At 39.6% G+C, this 20980-nt stretch overlaps 1 protein-coding gene across 2 annotated transcripts; it reads left to right on the top strand.

Annotated features, from left to right (window-relative positions):
• Positions 1-11209: 11209 nt before the first annotated feature.
• Positions 11210-20210, top strand: FAM174A (family with sequence similarity 174 member A). 2 transcript variants are annotated; one of them, XR_010994236.1, is made up of 4 exons: positions 11210-11565; positions 16053-16187; positions 16292-16404; positions 19655-20210. XR_010994236.1 is itself a non-coding variant. In XM_068175797.1 (3 exons), exons 1-3 carry the CDS (start codon positions 11264-11266, stop codon positions 19674-19676), a joined length of 459 nt encoding a protein of 152 aa, XP_068031898.1. In that variant the 5' UTR covers positions 11214-11263; the 3' UTR covers positions 19677-20210. The 2 variants fall into 2 exon arrangements, 1 of the variants encoding a protein (XP_068031898.1); XM_068175797.1 differs by lacking the exon at positions 16292-16404 and having other exon boundaries at positions 11214-11565.
• Positions 20211-20980: the final 770 nt, after the last annotated feature.

Here is a 20980-nt window from a genome sequence, read left to right as displayed (position 1 = left end):
TTATGGTGGGAGGAGAGGGTTTTCTCCCTTATTGCTTTCTTTTCCTTCTTTTTTTTTTTTTTTTTCTCTATATTGGCTAAGGATGGGGGAGTGGGTATAAGGTTAGAGGTTTTTGGTAAGAATTAAGCAGGGAAAGCAATAGGGTTTTTTAGGGTAAACAAGGAGTAATAAAGCATAATAATATATCATTCAGAGAACAATTTGTGTTCAGGCTGTGTCTGGCTTATGGCTTAACTGGTACAGCAGAATGTTGTTCCACTTTCTGTTTTGTCTACTGTCGTGTGATGGGATGGTCTTTTCTTCTGTATGCAGACATTCAGCAACGTCTTCGTCTCCAGGCAGAACTTGTCTGATTTTGAGGAGGTCTTGTATTTGACTCTGGGGAATTCTTGTCACTGTCTGTGGGAGCATTGCCTATGGCTTTATGTTTTTTCCTGGGTACCATCTTGGACCAGATGATAATAGAACATATGCATACCTTCTACCCCAAGTAATCAACTGGAAAGGCCCAGAAATTTGGTGTGTTTCCATGTCCTTCACTAACACTGGTGGTTTCTCAGTGAGCTTTGCTTGGGTGGTGTTTGCAAAGTGGTGAAGTACTGGGGGGTCAGGTCTGATGTTGTACAATTTAGGAAATTGATGACGTAGAGAGCCTTGCAAAGTCTCTCAGCTGGAGATATGATTTTTGTTTCTCTTTGCTGCTGATTGAGGACTCTTTTGAAGGTTTGATGTGTCCTTTCCACACATTGTCCCCAGGATTGATTGTCCTGTGGGATTTGCTGGTATGCCTTTCTTGCGTTCTATTCCCCATTCACTGAAGAACTCTTAATTTTCGAGAGGTATAGGCAGGTCCATCGTCTGTTTTGATTTGCTTTGGTACTCCCAGGGTAGCGAATGCAAGGAAGAAGGGTTTTATGGTGTGCTGTGTAGTTTCTCCTGGATGAGCTGATGCAAATATTGCTCCCAAAAATGTGTCGACCGATACGTGCATGTATTTTGACCTTCCAAAAGGTGGGAAGTGAGTTACATCTGTCTGCCACAGCTGGCAGCTGTTCAGTCCTTGGGGGTTGACTCCTGTCCCCATAGAGTGTATCTGGTAATTTTGACAGTTTGGGCATGTGGTGACAATAGCTTTTGCTTGATCTTTTGGAAGCTTGAACATTCTGATAAGGGCAGGTACATTTTGATGGTAAAATACATGTGATAACTTTGCCTGGGCAAAGATGTCAGGGACATTAGTTTCTAAAGTCATGGCCAATGCATCCACTTTCCTGTTCCCTTCTGGGATGAAACCTGGGAGATCAGTGTGTGACCTCACATGCATTATATGGTAAGGTTTCTTTCTGTCAGAGATTAAGCGTGTTAATGCCAAAATCAATTGGTATAACTTTGCATGGGAAACCTCTCTGAGAAGAGCGTGTTCTGCTCTCATAGCTATACCTGCGACATATGCAGAATCTGTGACCAGATTAAAGGGTTCATCTTTGGATTTCTCAAAGGCTCTGACAACAGCTGCTAATTCTGCAATCTGTGGAGATCCCTCCACTATTTGGATATCAGAACCCCAGTTTTGAGTCTTAGGGTCCTTCCAAGGCATTACAGATTTGTGGGATGACCCTGAGCCGTCTGTAAAAATTGTTGGAGCTTTGAGTGGTGTTTTACTGTGGACTAATTTTGGAGTCAGACTAAAGACTGCATTAAAAAGTTTATGTTTTGGGATATGAATGGAAATTTGGCCTGTATTGCTGTCTAGGGCAAATTGGAAGTTTTCATTGGTCTGGAGCAAGTGTTCCAGATTCCCAATGGTCAGTGGCAAATATATGCATGTGAACTCACACCAGCAAGGGAGCGGAGGTGAGTCACTCCACTCATCATGACTATGCATTTCTTATCTTCGGCGAGTGACTGCTAGGGAGGCCTTGCAGGGCCTCTGCCTGCTACAAAGAAGCATTATCTCAGACCAGTAACAAGAAATAATTTGAAAATCCTTAAGTAAATTTATTGGTGCTCTAAACCACTTTTTAAAAAATATAGTTGTATTTTGATAAGGGAAATGATACATTGCCACATCCCATCTAATATGTAACATAACACTGGCAGAACAACCTTGGAGAGGTCCTGGGGATGTGGGCTGAGCTCTGGGAGCACAGATAAATAAAAGCAGCCTTGAAAATTGCTGGAAACAAACTGCGCTTGCTAAGAACCAAGGGTCAACCAGCAGATGTAGCAGCCACAAGGCCTGCAAGGCCTCCCTGGCGGTCACTTGCCTAAGATAAAGAAATGCCTAGTCATGATGACTGGACCAAAGTCCCTCTTCTGCCTTCAGACCCTCATTATCTGTCTGTAAGACCATAGGTCATATTCACCTTGACCCTTACTATTGGACTATTCCCAAAACCCCTACACCCTATATAAACCCCTATTTCTGTGCTGTTCACAGAAAAGCTATCACTGAAACCCTTTGCAGAAGCTGCCAATAAAGACACATCTGTGGAACCTCACACAGCCTTCTCCTCTTTCTCTTGGCATCCGCCGAGGCACTTAGCAAGCAAAGAGCTGAAATCACTGAAGAGCTGAATTCACCAAAGAGCTGATCTCACTTAAGAGCTGAGCATCTTTCTAAGATTGCCTGCAGCTGGAAGCCTGCCTGAGGGACCTGGACAGGTTGTGCTTAGGGGGACTTCGACATCCGGACAGCTGTGGCAGCTGGGGTTGGATAGACCCTGAGAACCCCAGGCCATAATAAGCAGACACCACAATTTGGTCATCAAACATCACCAGAGACCCCTGAAGACCAAATAAGGACTTCTGATAGGGATGGAACTATGCAAAACAGGGCAACGAATATACATCCAGCTGTCGCTGTTGAGGCAGGACAGGAATAGAAGAACTCCAAGATCAGAAGGCGAGAAGAAAACGGATTTATTTCAAATGCACCGCTCTGTTTATAGAGAACATCATGCAGACTAATTTCATTGGTCTTAAGCAAAAACATCTCACACCACTGGTGTGCTCTGAATGATGCACGGTGGCAGAACATATCTATAAACAATGTGAACAACAAGAGAGATAGAGAATTATTTACATTCCTTTCCAATTCTCTCCCAGGCCCAGCCTGGTTAGAAATCTCTCTTTTTCTCTCTGACTGAACTGAGAATACCCATATCCGGTAAGAGAGGATATGTGATAAATACGTAAACAATATGTGCAACAAAAAGCCTTACTTTCCTGTCTTGGTTACACAAGACTAGAAGAAAATGTTCCTTGTGTCCAGCAAGTTGTATTAAAGAATGTGTGCTTTCTAATACTTAAAACTGTGTTTAAAAGTTTCTATCCAGCTGAGTTTAGTATCAATATAAAGTTACTAATTCTTTGAAACAAATTAAAGTAGCTTGTCTACCTTCAGCAACTTGTCATTATAATAAAAGCAGACTCTGTCTGGAAGCTCAATTTTACAAAAGCACAATAAAAGAAAAACATTTGTTGTTAATTCTCATTGTTCCCCTGCTTAAAATAAGAAAGCAGAGAATGCAAAAAAGTGCAGTGATCTTATTAGCAAGTTTCATCCCAAAATTCTGTTCCAAAAAGAATATAAATTTATGTGATATATTCTTAAGTATATGTTCATGATTTAAAATAAAAAGCATAAGGGTTTTTTTTTCAGTAGCATTTTTTTTGTCCTCTTAATTACTGTACGTTCTTGAGCACAAGTAATTGATCCTGGCACTATCAAAGCCCTTTGGTACCACAAGACTAAAAGGTAATAAACAAACATGAAAAAATAATGCTAAACATTATGAGATTTCTTAGTTCCTTCAAGGCATTTTGGCAAAAACGTACACAGAAATTTAATCAATTATTTTAATTATGATAAGCATTTAGTGTAGGAATACCATGACAAGGACAAGATTAGAATAGAATAGAATTGTGGTGGTGTGTTTTTTATAGCTTTACAGTTGTTTTATTATTAAAGTTATTTTTTTGATGTTAGTTAGTTCCAATGGTTTTGCCCAATGTATCTCCCATTCCTTCCCCTCACAATGGTTTGTCCCAAGTTGTTTACTCCTTAATTTTCCCACCACTTGGCTGTCCCTCAAGTTGTCAGTCTTCCTGTTCCATCCCCATTCTCTGTACCCCATCTGGCTTCCCTAATGGTTCAGTTGTTTACCACAGTTTCCCCTGCCAAAATGTGTGTCAATCTACTTGTCAATCCACCTGTATACCTCCCTTGTTCCGTTGTCATACCCCTGTGCGTCAAAGATAGCACACTCCTTTGGTTCTGAAGTGTTCCCTGTCTTTCACCCCTTCCTCAAAGCAGAATTGGATTGTAAGGTTTGCTCCCTGCCCGTGTTGGCTTCTACTGGGGAGCCCTTACCCTGCACCCCTCCCCTAATGTCTTCTGAAATAAATTAAGGCAGAAGATTGTATTCCTTTAGAGTGTCTTTATTAAAAAGTGACCAGCTCAGGTGGGGGCCCGACGGGTCACGCGCATGCTGCCGCTGCTTCCCAGAGTGGCACGGAGGAGGAGGAGTGCAGCTTTGTCCACTTTGCACGCAGGCAGAGCCAGGGATTCCATCCTCACGGGAGCGGCAGGATTTCACAGTCCAACTCATAGTCAGGGGTCCTCATACTAGCCAATGTCTCTGTAGGTTAGAGTGAGACATTAGAAAGGTTCCTGCAGAAACTAGGATTAATTGCTCACGCTTTACAGTGGTTGGAGTCCTTCAATTTCATTGTGGCTCGCTGTTTCAGGGGTTTTCGGTGTTGAATTTGACGCCTTCCTCCATTTGCATACTGCTTCTGATGTCACTTCCTGGGAGCCATTTTCTAGGAAGCAGTGACAGTGAAACCCAACCCGACAGAAAGAGAATTTCTAACAGGAGATGAGCAGTGAATGATCAACAGGAGATGAACAAGGCATAATTAACAAGGGGTAATTAACAAGGGATGAACAAGGGGTAATTAACAATTTCTTAGCAACCTGTCATAATGTGACACTTCATAACCTTTGAGAAATAAACAGTTGTTTTACTCATAACATCTTCCTATTGGTCAAAGGTTGTGTCCTCCCCATGTTCCCTCTATCCTTTAAAAGTAGCCCCTTCAGATGCAGATTTGTCACTTGCTCTGCCCTACTTCGAGATTAAATCTTTGGAGACTCAGACAAGTGTCCTTCCCTTATTCCTCTGCCTCGGTTTCCTCATGCTCTGTGCCTCTGCCGTGCTACCTTTGCCACAGCAGTTACCGCCACCTGCAACAGTCTCAGCAGAGACTCAGGGGCAGCCACTCACGTGTTTGCCCTCCAGCCACAAGCAGGACAGCTAGCTGGTGAACCTCCATCCCGTGGCCACTGAGGGCCAGACACAGCTCCCCTCTCCTGTCCCTCAACCCAGTTCCACCCATTTTCCTTGAGAATGTTCTATGACAATCACCCCTTGTTCGATAGAGGATTTGTCTGTGAGGCTTCTTCCCTCCCCTGTGTTATCCCCACTGGATGTACTGAGTTCTGTACTCCTCCCTCGGTGTCTTCCCATTGGTTGTGTAATGTTTCCACCCCTCACACCCACTCCCTTTATATACCCTCACCGGACCCCATTTCTTTGGCACTTGTCCCTGACCTGTCCCTGGAATAAAACTTCCTTGGACCCGATATAAGTGTCCTCTCCTTCATTCCTTTGCCTTGGATCCTCGTAGTGCTCTTGTGCAAGAGCTATCCACGCCGCTACACATACCGCCACCTGAAAGTCTTGGCAGAGACCCAGGGGGGGCCCCCTCTCGTGGTACCCTCTGGCCACATAGGGAGACTGCTAGCCGGCACTTTAACACTCCGTGGCCGCAGTGAGCGCTACATGGAATGGAATAGAATAGAATAGAATAGAATAGAATAGAATAGAATAGAATAGAATAGAATAGAATAGAATAGAATAGAATAGAATAGAATAGCAGATAGTCACTGGCTCTCTAACTGCAAAGGTATAGGAAGTGCCATTCCATATCTCCTCTGGGGCACATCTATGTGCAGCATCAGAATTCCATTCAAAACCTGGTTTTAGGCAGTATTTTTCAGCTCTCAAAATACTCCTTACCTTCACATTGTAGATATCACTTTTATGTTCAAGAAATTATACTGTCTTTTTTACAAAGTTTTCTTTAAATAAAATAGCTCAATTAGTTTTGTCCAGAGCTAATGGACAAAATTGGACATTTCAAGAGGACAGCTAATGGAAATTTCAAACAACAATGATGTAGACCTAAATAGCTAGATTTTTAAAGGCACCTATCTAAAAAGGCACTCAGCTGCATTCTAAAAAGCATTCAAGTACCAATCATGTATAAATATAAAATGAATTACTTTTTCTTAGAAAAGTTTACAAATATAGTTGTAAATTCTTTGCAGAGCATATTGTGCAATGATTTGCAACAGTCTGTAGTTAGTTTGCATATCATCGGGGAATAGTCATTAAAATAAAAGAGATTTAACTGAGATTTTTTAATTGATTACTCAAAAAGATTTCTGATCTTTGTAAGGGGAAGTATAGATATACTTGGACAAAGAAGTCCTCAGATAGCATAAGTAATAGAGACTAGAACATGATTTAGAGACCTAAAGAACTGGATAGTTTCAGGGATTAAGAGCTTAATATAGTTTACAGGGGCAGCAGGCAGCACGCTCCTTGATAACCTATCAGAGCAGAAATGTGTGGTCACCTCTTATGTCTTCATTTCTCAAAATCACCGGAAAGTCATTCCACAAGGACTTCATAAAGGATAAAAACAAACAACTTGAGATTGAAAGCGGGGTTAGCAAATACCAAGGTTGTGGGTTTGATGTTTGTATGGACCTTTCACTTAAGAATTGGACCTAATGATCCTTGTAGGCCCCTTCCAACACAGAATATTCTATGATATAGACAGACTGATAGTGGTGAGGGAAAAGGAAATAGATGTGTTGTCCTTTGGTGCTACAACTATCAGGAACCAGATAATGACATTTTAGTTTGACTAGCTAAACAAGAAAAATAGAGAATATACAGAGTTCTTAAGTGCCTTTCTCCAAATTACTGTTTCATTTTCTGATGAGAAGACCTCAGACATACTTGACACTCAAATAATTATGTAAAGTAATTTCTGTGTTCTTCCAATTAATCTGCAAGGTCTGTTTTATGGACGTAAAAAAAACCTGACTATTTTTGTTTTTCTCAAAGGTAAAATTCAAGTAAGCTCCATTATTATTAATAGGCAATGTAACTGTCTCAGGGTCTTTCACTGGCACTCAAATTCTTATCTTTTACGTATAAGACAAGAAAGTTCCATATTCCTTTTGTAAGTAAAAAAGGTTCTACACTTTAACTCAGAACAGGGAAATATAACCATAAGACATATCTTTCAAAAGCTGCTGTATACCATAATGATCACAGGACATCACAATTTTTTAAAATTCTGTTTCCTGACTTTGTCTCTAGCCAATAAATTAGACATCAATTACTAACAGTCAGGAATTCTTAAAAAAAAAAATCTAAAAATGACTGCCAGTTTCCACACACAGGTTTGAAGTTATGTCACACTTCATGAAAAAAATTGTCTTATAGCCCTCTTGAAGCAAATTTTTGTATTCAAATTTTTTGGATACAAATTTTTTGTATTTATACCTGACTTGAATATTGAACAAATCTATACATTTCAATGATTAAACAACCCCCATACCAAAGAAACAAACAAATATTCAAGGACTTCAATAATTCTTTTTGTTTCAAAATAAACATAAATTGCTCCACTTTTCCGGTCTCTATCTGAAAACTCAAAGACTATCTTAATCTGCTGATTATTAAAAGCACAAGCTTCTGATTCAGGGAAAAAACCCTCAAAAAACAACTTTCCCCACACAGCACTAGAACCCTTGGTTTTAAGGATGGTAGTTTTGCCAAGAGGGTGTTTTAAAATACAGTAGTTTTTACTGTAGTAAAACTGCAGTAGTTTTTACTGACCAAGGCAATCCTCTTTTCTTTTCCCCTAATGCTTTGCATCTGACATACAATTTACCACACTGTATGTCATTGTAGTATCCTAAGTGAGCAACCCCGCACTGTTAGACTTTACACAGTCTGTGCATCAAGGATATTTCTATAGGACAATTTAACACCAGTGACTGTCTTTCTAAGAAAATTCTTCCTTGACTTTTGAATATAACACTTTTCTCTGTCATCTGTCCCTGTACTGCAAATAAGTTGCTTGGACTTGTCAAGAGAAAATATATCTCATGGTAATTCATAGGATAGAAGCAGGTTGATACATACTGGCAGTAGGAGGACCTGAATCTGTCAAACTCTGTTGAAGTCATAAACCTTGTAAAAAGCTATCACGGAAGCTTATTCACATGCTACATCCCTACAGCACCTTCAGCAAAATCTGTTGTATAATCTGAAACATTATTCACATTAAAGGCCCACAATTTTTCAAGGGAGAGACACATAATAGTTTAATGTCTTACATGCTACTTAAATCAATTTTACACTTTCCAAATTCAGACTAATTTTGTTACACAAGACCTTGAATCTATTTTCTCAGTTAATGAATCGCTAAACTTGTGAACTTGTTAGTAAGTTAACTAATCACTGTTTTTACAGTATCTATATGTGATTTTATATGACCCAATACTGTTGATACACTGCTAAATTAAAGGCTTCTGGGATAATGAGTCTGCTTCTGAACAAAATCTGTTTTTTGCCCCTGTTACTTCAACTGTAGATGTGTATCTGTACAAGGCTTTTTTCCTACCCTGGCATTTTATTCATTCCCTTCAACATAGTGACAAATGTCAAAGAGCACACCACCAATATGGATTTCTCATTCTATAGGCACACTATACCCCTGAAATCTTTGCTGAAGTATACAGTAACAAACCAAGTAAACAAACAAGCCAATAAAAAAAATCTTAAAATGGATTCTAACAACTAAAGGATTATCCTTTAGGATATCCTAAAGGATTATCAGGACAGTGTTTAGTTGAGGAACAATGAGACACAAGATCAATAAAATTTATGGAGAGTTACTCTATAGCATCACCCTAAGTCAGGGTCCTGTTATTCATGTTCACTGGCTTTGTAATACACTGACTGCTCCATCACCTTTGGCTGTGGTCCATCTAGACACAGCCCTTTTCTGGTCTTTCAACCCTGAAAGAACCACAGCTGAAGCAAAAATTAGAGTTTTCAGGACCTACCACTTTCCAAACCATCCTTTTGCTTATTGTTGAGGAATATGTCTGCTGCAGGTAGCTCGGTAGCATCAGAGGACCAGGTCCTGCACCGTCAACAAACAAGACATCACAGACTGCTTTGGGAAACCCAATCTGATTGTGTGAGTGGGGTGATCGTGTGGGGAAATAAGCGGGGACACATTGGGTCACTGGAGCCGCCACTGCGAAAGCGGCTTCGGTGTCAGCAGTGGCAGCTCTGCCATTTGGAAGTGGCTGCCAGGGAGTATCATAAATAGTCACACTGGGAGGTGTTATGTGTAACAGGCATAATTCACACCTATAAAGTGATATATAGATAGGAGTTTTTATATGATTAAAATATAGACACAAAGTAAGAGGACCAGGAGAAGGGAGGCTGCCTCATGTATGTCGAAACCATTGTAGACAAGGCTTCATTTACAAGTTAATACACGTGGCTTGCTCGGAGATGGGCCGTTTCTTGAGGTAATCTAGGAACTCCCAAGCGAGGATCGATGATCGTACCAACAACTACCGGAGACTGGGATCGCTGGAACCTCCGGAGGATGCATCTCAGTGCCTGAGAGGGTTCTCGTAACTCCATCATCGATGTACATGGCTTCCTGGACCTCGGATTGTTCAACCTGGTGCAGTGAAAAGAGACTTTATGAATATGTGGGACTTTGAATGGAAAGAAAAGGCTAATCGCCGAAATCCCGGCCTCAAGCAAAATAAACTGTATAAAAACTGCTTGCGCAGGACGGATGACATGAATCATAGGAGACTCTCTGTTAGAGAGGTCAGACCTGTGTCTCACCCAGTGCCGATCCCGGTCGGCACTGTTATGAATAAGAAAATACTCAGAAGTTACAGAGTGTTTATTTATCGGCCAGTGTTAAGTGGCCGTTAATTACCAGAGTGTTTACTTATCGGCCAGTGCTAAGTGGCTGTTAATTACCCATTGTTCACCACGGTTAACTACCTCATGTTCAGCCCTTGGTAATTACCCCGTGTTCATTCCCTGCTAACTACCTATTGTTCATCTCTTGCTATAAATACTTTTTTCCCTGTCGGGTCGGGTCTCACCCCTGCTGATTCCTAGAAAATGGCACCTGGACCATGAGGAGGAAGTGACATCAGGAGCAACATGCAAATGCAGAAATACACCGAATGCAGCACTAAAAACCCCTAAAACAGCGAGCCGCAATGGGATGGAAGAACTCAAACTACAGCAAAGGGTGAGCAATCAGTCCTAGAGTCGCGGGAACCCCTCTAACGTCTCACTCTAATCAACAGAGATACATGCTAGTATGAGGATCCCTGACCAGAACTCTAACTTCGAAATCTTGCCGCTCCCGTGAGGACGGAATCCCCAGCTCTGACTGCGTGTCAAGCGGACAAAGCTGCGCTCCTCCTCCTCCGTGTCACTCCGGGAAGCAGCAGCAGCAGCAGCAGCAGCAGTGGCAGCAGCAGTGGCAGCAGCAGTGGCAGCAGCAGTGGCAGCAGTGGCAGCAGTGGCAGTGGCAGCAGTGGCAGCAGTGGCAGTAGTGGCAGTGGCGTGTGCGCGATGCGTCGGGCCCCCACCCGAGCTGATCACTCTAATAAAGGCATTTTTAAGGAGAACGAGTTCCTGCCCTTTTTATTTCAGGCACTGTCCTTTTCTTTGTGGCTGGCTCAGATAGAATTTGATCTTTATAATATTTTTTTTTTTAATTTGGCTAGGTCAATTTTTACCTATAACAGAAGTTTCCTTAACATTTATTCTTTCACTAAAGTCAGTTATAAAATTTCCGTTCTTTTGTACATAGAATCAGGCTAAAACAGAGGACTGGTCAAAAAAAACTACCCCGCCTTAAATTTGTTACATTCGAAGTAGGCCCTCACTCGCGCCCAAGCGCTACTGACCACCCACAGAAAAAGGGTGGTGCCCTCGAAAGAGATGTAGCGACACGGAGGGGGGAATGGAGGGGCTTCCGCTTCCGGCGGCCGAGTGACGGCGGCAGAGCACGGCCGCATTGCGCGGCCGTGCTGGGCGGGAGGCAGGGGAAGATGCGGTCGCCGGCGCTGCCGCGGCTCCTGGTGGGGCCGCTGCTGATGTTGTTGGTGCTGCTGGAAGCCGCCCGCTGCGGGGAGGCTGCGGCCCCGCGCCCCCGGGACGCCACCACCGCTTCCCCGAGCCCAACGGGGGCGCCCGGCGGGGCCGCCACGCGAAGCAGCAGCAGCAGCAGCAGCCGCCTGGCCGAGGTGTCGGCGCCGCCCGAGCAGAGCCAGCCTATGACCCAGCGCGCCCTATCCGTGCTGGTGCTGTCCAGCGCCGCCCTCATCGTCTACTTCGTGATCCGGACCGTGCGGTGAGGGCGGGGAGCGGGCGTGTGGGCGCGGGGACCGCAGCTACGCGGTAGGGGCTGTGGAGCGTGTCGGCCCCGCGCCTCCTGAGGGGTCGGCGAGTAGCGCCTGACTGCTCTGGGAAGCTCCCGGTGCCGCCTCCCCGGTGTGGGCGGGGAGCAGCTCGGTCTGCTCCGCTCACGTCGCCGAGAATCGCACATCAGTGATGGGCTTTTCCCAACTCCCTCCTGCGCTCTGCGGGTGGACTTGTCACTGCTGGCATCCCTCAGCCCACCTAAATTTATTTTGTATGTTCTTAGAGTGATTTTTGACCAGTTTGCAAACTTCTGTATTGCTGAACTACCAAAGCTGTCCTCCCCGACTTTGTCAGTAACATCTTTCTTCTATGCTTTCTTTCACAGTAAAATTAACCTATTTTGTGTCTTTTTAAGAAAAGGGCCCTCAAAAAGCTTGCTACCACTTAGCTGCCTTTCTGTTTCTCATGGAAACTATTCTCCACGTAACTCAATGTGCTTTTGCAGTTAAGCACAGTGTTTGTCATTGTATTTTTTTGTCCTGATAGTTTTACCTCTCTTTCTCATGCTTTAATAACCTGAATTCTTGAGAGCAAGGCCCAAATGTATGATTATGCATAAAGCACCTCAATTATGGAGCAAGTTCTCCATGTATTTTTCATTACATTTAGATATACCCATTGTGTCTAATATCTGCATCATTTAGTTTAGAAAGGCAGTTGAAGGACTGTTTTGTGTATGTCGTGTTCTAAGATATACAGTCCAAGTAAACTAGGATATTTTGATTGTTCCATACATCTTGCAAATCACTCTTGAGAAGCCTTGAGGGCACTTGTCAGTGTTAGTGTGTCTTGTAACACGAGCCTGTTGGATTTGGAGATGTGAGTAGTACTGTGGAAAGGGCAAATAAATAAATAAATAAATAAATAAAAGTCTGTCATTTCAGGAGCTGGAGAGGAAAATAATCATCTATTGCCATTATTTTCTGGATGAGTGGTAATTACTTGATATTCTGGTTTTGGCAGTAGGATGCTGTTCTGCATTTGCAACTGGAGTGCTGTCTTCTAGGTTCTACTGTAAACTGGAAGCTTTACACCTCACATTATTCTGTAATTCCATGGCATCTTGCTTCTGAATTTTGGAATAGGTAAAGTGTATGTTTTTGAATTCAAACTTGTAGCTGAAATGTTCTTGCAATTACATATGAAATATAAAAATTAAGTGCAAATGACCCATTTTTTGGATACGTTTCCTTGGCATGAAGACATATCATATTGTAAGACATAAAAACTTTTTTTCAAACTTTCTGACAAGTTGCCTGCCCAGTGGATGAAGGGAAGAAAGTGAGTGTAGTGTTTCTGGATTTTAGTAAGACTTTTGGTGCTTCTCTTCACAGTACCCTTCTGGACAAGCTCTGCAGCTGTAGGGTGAGCAAATTTGTGGTGCACTGGTAGGAGGGACCACTAAATGACAGGGCGCATTGGGCAATCACCAGTGGCAGGACATATAACAAGAACAAATGCTGGGCTCTGCAGCTGGAACAGGACACTAGTTTTACTTGGGAGAGAAGTGACTGCAGAGCAGCCATGCAGAGAGAAATCTCAGGGTGCTGGCTGACAGCAAGCTTAGTATGAGCCAACATGTGCCCTGGCAGCCAAGAGGGCTACTTCACACTTGGGTGCATCTCAGACAGCACAGCCAAACAGTCAAGAGAGGAGTTTGTCCAACTCTATTTAGCATTGTCATGGCCTTCTTGTGAGTAACTGTGTGCAGTAAGAAGCGTACTAAGGCACATGAATAAACCAGACTGGGGAACCAAGCTGGAGAAAGAGCTGGAAGGCCTATCCTCTGAGGAGCGGCTGAGGACTGAATTTGTCTACTTTGGAGAAGATGAGGCCTGAGGGGTGATCTCCTTGCTCCCTGAGGTCCCATTGGTCCCTGAGGAAGGAGATGCTTATCCCTTCTTGCTGAGATCCAGCTATAGGATGCATAGGAATGATTCAAAGTTGCACCAAGAGAGAGGTATAACTTGGACATTAGGAAGCGTTTTTTTACTGGTAGGGCAGTCAATGACTGGAACAGGCTTCTTAGAAAGGGGATCAGTATTAAGAGGCATTTGGACAATACACATGGTACCATGCTTTAAATTTTGGATTGATGAGGCAGTTGACTTGATAGTAGTTGTAGGTCCCTTCCAACTGAGCAGTTATCAGTCACAGAGTAAAAGATCTTAAGTTATTTTTGTTAACATTCAGGACACTGCTTTAGAGTCATGTCTGTGATCATACATGCATGTTGCGTAAGCATCTCCAGTATTCCTGTAGCTGTAGTTTTTAAATTACTTCTTAGATAGAGAAGGGTTTGAGTCGCAGGTGATTAGTGTATCTTTTTTCAACAGGATTTGCTTGCATCTAAAATCTGTGCCAGCTTTGTGATAAGTTTTATTTGCATTTTCTACAATCTAGGCATTTGCTATGACAGTCTTAGGTTACTCTCAAATCACAGTAGCTACTCACTTTCTATTTTAACCCATTAAGGGAAAAAGGTAAAATGTAAAGTGAGATTGACAGAAATATTGACTGTGTGAGTAGCATGTACTGCGTCTTCTTAATTTCTTTTTTTTTTGTGTGTTTAAAAAAGTTTCTTATCTGCTAGGATGTCCACAATGCTTGTCCTTGTCCCAATTGCTTAGCTTCTTTAGTGAAAACCAAAAGGCATAATATGTAAGAAACAATCCTATTTTTCATCATACTGTAATTGTAAAAAAGTTTTAGAATTTTATTCTACTTGGTGCTTTGAAGTGTACAATTTCTTTCCATGATGGCAAATAAAGAACAGATGAAATAAATTAAGAACATGGAAGGGACTTTGTCTTGAACTGAAAGGTGAAATTTTTGGTTTTGGTACTAGCCTTAGTTTTAATGAAAAAGCTGGGTATTTTGTTCTGGTCTAAAGCATTTAGATGCCTGGGATAACAGTTGCTGCATTTTCACATCAGAATTGAGAGTGTAAATTGAGGAGAAAATGGCCATGTTGATTATTATAACATTAGAACTTTGAGAACTTTGAAAAACGGTATGTACTTTATCTCTTTCCCATTCTTACAAGGTTATATTTATTTCTCTGTTCCAAAAGGAGATATATTTTATACATTGGAGCATAGTGAAAAGATAAACCAAGACTGAATGCTATTGTGTATTCTTTCAAGAAGGGTATTTAAACAAGTTGTGTAAGTACGCTAGAGTTTCAGGATGGGATTTGAAGCCGACAATCTCAGTATTGTATATGGTATCTCTTACAAGATAGTTAAAATGGTGCCTAAATGTGGGACAGAGAAGTCACTACGCACAGTATACGATAGTATAATGTATTATAAGTAATATAATAGCAATACTATAATATTGCAATATATTAATAATTTTTTATATTAGCTCAGAAATACTCTGTGTTGAATTTCCTGAATGTTGTAAACATGTTTTGTAAGGCACCTAGCTTGGGGTTGTAAATTCTGGAGTTTTTAAATGAAAGACCTGTTACCACCTTTGCATTTAGCACTAAGTACCTAGACATAAATTCTTTTTTTTAAAGTCTTATAGCTTTCATGTAGTTTTTAGCCAGTTACTGAAAGTGACTCTGTCAGCATTCTGTAAACAAATGCCTTTGCACAGTGTTTGGTGAGTGGCTACTGGTCTGAGTTCTGGAACTTGAGCAAGGCTTGTTTCATGGATTAAGGAGTAGTTCTAGAAAACCAGACAGAATGGTACATTGTGTGGATGATGCACATGGGACCCAGGCCCATGCAGCAAAGCTGTGGAGAGTGAGAAAAGCAGATGCAGACAGTCTGCTTGTCTGTGATAAGCACTGTGCCTTAATCCTGAAACATGAGTTACTGCCTCTTTCTTCTGTGTTTTGTGAAGCAGACAAGACATTGACTCTACAAGATCTGTCTTATTCTAAAGTGTAATTATAGACAATTTTCTAAACTTGATATCTATAAAACACTTCACAAAATATAATAAAAAATTCTAGTGTCAGCCATGACTTGTGTTACAAGTTATAGCTTTGCTATAGCTGTGTTTGGTTTCTACCTGATTTGATCTGCTGTTCTTTACAGATGCATAAAACATATAGACAATATGTAGCAAAGCAATTTTTTTCTCAGTAGAAGTATGTCAGAAGTATGCTTTTGCATATATTTTTTATGTGGCACTTATATTTAGATGTTAAGTGCTGTTTTTGAATTCACTACATTAATCCTATACAAAACTACAGATGACACTCTTAGTGACCTTAATCATTTCATGTAAACTGTTGACACTTAGAATTGTTTGACCTCTGAATTTCATAGAGCTAAGTGTGTACACTTATCATAGATTTTAGAAAACTTACACTAAGTTTAATATAGCAGTATTTTACATTATTGGATCAGAAAGCAGCAAAACATTTACATTACTTGAATGTTCTAAAATATTTTTCAGGCTCAGAAGGCAAAATAGAAAAACCCGAAGATATGGAGTTTTGGATACGAATATAGAAAACATGGAGCTGACCCCGTTGGAACAAGATGATGATGATGATGATACAACACTTTTTGATGCCAGCCATCCTCGAAGGTTTGTATTTAGAACCTGAATGTACTTCTAGCCATAGAAGTGAAGGACTGTGGGTGATACGCAGTTTCTCTGAGAAAGCTCACTACTGTGTTTCATATGCATAGTTGGAGAAGGGATGTCAAGATCACTTGAATTTTACATGGGCAAGAATTTAGTGGGCAAGAAGATAAACACCATTTGTCTTCAACATGTGAGTTTCAGAGAAATGGAGAGGAAGGTAGGATATTTTTGTTACAAATACAGTGTCATTGAAGCTAATGTTAAGTCAACAACTATCTTTTACCTTTCTCTTTTCTTTTTTTTTCCTAATTTGGAGGCTCTTCAGTTTTTCCTGTGTATTCTCACCTACGAGTTCTGCTTCAAGCAGCTTTGCTTCATTCTGCTATCTTATTGCTAAAGTAGTCAGCAGTTAGTTGATGATGATCCTGTACCAGGTATTACATTTAGTATTGCTGCACTGAAATATTAATATTCTTAAGCTGTTCTCGGAAACTTTGTAGATACAGGAAAATTCTGTTGTATTTTGTTTGAACTTCCTAAACCAAATTTTGTTTGAACTTTCGTTCTGTTTCCTTAGTGTCCTTAAATATGATCAATTAAAATTTAAATTTATGTAATTCACACTTATTTTTTTCCTTATTGAGTAATGCCATCACATTGCATGTGTGAAGATACAGTAAAAAAAATTGATAGGATTATCATAGTCATAGTTCATAGTAAGGGCTACTTGACTATTGTCAAGTGTCAGAAGAGATCAGATGAATTCTTCCAGTCACAGCAAGTAATTGATTCACACTACTTAATATGAAATCAGATTCAAATCTCAAGCAAAACAGTTTGATAAATGCAATAGATGATGTCTCGAATTAAAAGTATTAGAGTAATAAGTCAGGTGTTCTACAGTTTATCAGGAGGAACTTTGGATGATGTGCTGTCACTTGAAGAGAAATGTTCAGTCTGCTTTAACTTTGTCTCCTTAATGAGAATCTTTCTGATTTAATTTTTTTTTGTAAATCAAAGCCTCTCTTGATTTTTTCTCCCACATACACTAGATTAAAATAGCTAGAGTATCTCAACTTAGCATTCTTCTGCATTTTAGAATTATGTGACATTTAGCATTACCGTATGTCATAGTCTTCTTCCTATATATATATATATATATGTATATATATATGTGTATATATATATATACACATATGTAAAATATAATAGGTAATTATCACATAATATCCAGGAATTCCCTCAATGTCTTCCTTAAGTCTTTTAGCTTCTGTTGTAATTCAGCATACTTGTTGATGGTGAGGTATTTGATGGCAAGTTAACATGATACTCTTTATAAATGCTTATTTACAGGAATATCAACTATTTTTTTTTAGTAGGAAGTAAAATGATAATATAGGTAGTGATCGTTAACAAACAGTATTACACAATTATAATTTTCAGAGAGCCTATTTCTGATTTTTCTGCTTTCCTGTTTCCTAAACATTACATTTTGAGGGAGAAGAAAAACTTGTTGAAATATTTCATAGTAGAAGTATCTAAACTGTTGTTTCAATAGTGCTCTAAAAGTATGTGCCTAAATTATTGAAGTCCTTGTTTTCATACTGGGAACTCAGGAAAATAAGGACTTCAATTAGATGTAGTGAAGATGGTGAATTTTCTCTGGTTTTGTATATTGATATCTTCCTGTGTTCTCTTTTATGGGGAGAAGCTCCTAAAATTTTAAGAGCTACTTTTTATTTGAAGTAGTGTTCATGTGTAGGATGAAAGCAGTGCTGAACAATGTGAATTTACTCCACAAATTTCTGTAGAGCAGCTTGATAAAATGGTGTTCAAGCTTTGCAAAGATACATCATTGCTGGGAGGATAATTTGAAAACTAGAGTAACTTGAATTACTATTTTTTTTAATCTTGATTGGGAATATACTATTTAAAGTTAATTTATTATCCCTTGTCTCAACTTGTTTGCATTTGCACTGAAGCTTAGTAATGAGTCTTCACGTTACTGCTTAAGCACAATGACCAAAGGGAATACAAAATGCATAAGTAAGGAAAGACAGCTTGATGCTGAGGACAACATCATGAAAATGATACTCACATATTCTTGGGAGATGTTATTACACTTTGTTCTGACATTTATAGTAATTCAGAGGTATGGTTGATTGGATTTTTTTTGAGGTAGCTTAAATATATAGTCAGGCCTGGAACCTGGGAACAAGGAAGAGAGGCTATTAGTAAACTAAACTTTTTTGAGTTTAGTGTTTTGTCAAGTAAAGAACAGCTGCAGTTTTACTTAGACTCAACAGTTGAGCTTATTTAGTGTTTAAGTTTCTTTCCGTCGCAACTCATAACAGAAGGCACTAAAAACAATGCAGTTACAGGAAATTCTTATCTCCATGTTCACTTACATTTGTTATTGACATCCAAGTGGTCAAGTTTTGGTATATATATAAAAGTATTGTTATATATATAAAAATAGGTCTTTTTTCCTATTTTCTCTGTGACGTGTTAAAAGACTGTAGTAGCACCCAGTGTGGTTTCATTTTTCTTGCTTGAAAATATCAAGCTTTTTTTTAAGGTGATACTCTACAGGATAGAATGCCTATATTAGAAATCTCTATAGGCTTCTTTTGGGTTAGCTGTTAACTGTATTAGACCCTTTGCAGGACTAGGCAGAGAAACGTACTTGTCTCCTAAAAATCATCATGGTAGTGTTAGTATACTGGTGTCCAGATTCATTACTGCTTTAAAGGGTTGCTGTTTTCTTTCAGAGCTACATGAAAAAAGGTCCCCAGTGCCCTCAGCTGTAACATAGACACAATTTAAGTGTACTCTCACTGTCATTATCATCCATGTTACAAGTCTCTGTGCTGCTGTTGTTTGGGACAGTTTACCAAAACAGTAGGTTTTAGCCATTTCGCTCAATAGCTTACTATTTAATGCCCAAGTGTAAAATTCTAGCCCTTGGTCTCTCGCAATACAACTTTACATACATGGTAACTGAGGAACAGTTATTATCACATCTTTGTTTTTCAAAATTATATCATACAACTAGTTTAAAATCCTCATCGAGTGACTTCACACAGAAACTACTTCCTCAGTGCTGCAAGGCACAAGGAGAGGAATTTACTCAATTTATTTATAGTATTCCATAACTGGAATGCTACCAAGACTTGACAGAGTTTCAGTAGGAACTCAGGAGCCTTGAAAGCTCAAAAATATACTCATCATGGTAAATCCCTTTTTATTTTTGTAAATGAGTTGTCTCTCTATTTGGAAAGGTTAAATGAATGCAGGTTTATCGTACTTTGCTTCACAGTAATATGGTAACTATGAGTTTTCCAGTCAAATAATAAAATGTCATGTCTCTCTGGATTCTTTCATAATGTGTCATCTTGAAAAATGTAGGCTAAATTCACCTCGAAACAGGGCATTTCAGATTAATGCATCTGTTTCTTCTATTGTAGAGAAGTACGTGCCTTTCAATGAAAGAACTTAATCTTAAAACCAGAGAAGGAGACTGCTTCATGGGAGAAATAAGAAGCAAGAGGGTATGCAAGTGGGGGGGAACTAATTTAATTTGTGTATTCTATGGCATCCTTAATATCTTGCAATAAGTAATGTATCAATTTATTGTATCTTTTTGTATATAGAGATTCTCAATGTATAGCCTATGGGGACAGAGTACTATCTGCTCTAAGATAAAAACCTATTTGAAAGGCAGATTACTTGCAAAACGGGCATTTTTTGCTTGTTACAAGTCTTATATGCCATTAAGTATGGTGTACATTTTTTTCTACAGTAACCTGGAATGTTAATTTTTTCTTCTGATATTAAATTGTAAGTACATAAAGCCTCTGTGGAATTCTCAGAATTGTTAGAATATGATTTTAATTGAGGAGATGATTTTTTGTTTACCAATAAAAAGCTAAACCACTGCCTTCTGTGTTGAGAATTAAAAAACTGAATTAACCTGTTTTGTTCATGTAAACTTCAGTGAAAAAATAAAATGTGTTTACGGTGTTCCTAGTACTTAGTGTGATACTCCAACACTATACATTTTAAGGATACTTGGGATATTAATATAATTATGTAAAGCATGGTATTGCAACATTTTCCTGATTGCAACTGTTGAGTTAATTTTTGTGAGGTCTCTCTTCAACTTGTGTGAATAGATGTGGCTCAGTGTCTTTAGGGTGTTGCTGTGTGGTGTCACTATTCAGATCTGTAGTGAAGCAAAGATAAGCCTTTGGGAAAATTCTAAATATTCCATAACTCTAAAATGAAACATTGACATCAGAAGCAGCTTTTACTGAAATCTGTGGTAGCTCTTTCATTAATGTAGTTGATATACAGTAATTATGTTTAGTTTTTGGCTAGTGCCATAAAAATTATTAGAACAGTCTTTAAGACCTGGAAAATATACTTTTTTTAATGTATTGCATTTTCCACCATAATCTTGATAATGTAGACAAAATGTTCAAATTCTAGTTTAGAATGAATGTGTAAATTTTTTGCTATTCCATATGTCCATATATTTCAAAGCATAAGTTTGGTACAGCAGTAGTGGGGGTGACTGTGTATCCTCAAAGTACCTAAGTTATGGGCTACAGAGAAAGAGGAATATTTTTTCTTGATTCTTCACCCTCTTGGTGTTTGAACAAAATTGGAGTACCTTTCTTTGAGGTAATTTCTACAGTGATAGGGTGGGGAGGGAGTCTGCTGTAGATTTTCTTTACTTCTACCAGCTGAAGTAATGTAGAATATATTGTTATAAGAGTAGAGTATTTTGT

This window comes from Anomalospiza imberbis, chromosome Z, assembly GCF_031753505.1.
Source record: "Anomalospiza imberbis isolate Cuckoo-Finch-1a 21T00152 chromosome Z, ASM3175350v1, whole genome shotgun sequence".
NCBI lineage: Eukaryota > Metazoa > Chordata > Aves > Passeriformes > Viduidae > Anomalospiza > Anomalospiza imberbis.
Note: the sequence above shows the minus strand (reverse complement) of the source record. Positions and strands in the feature narration are given on the sequence as shown.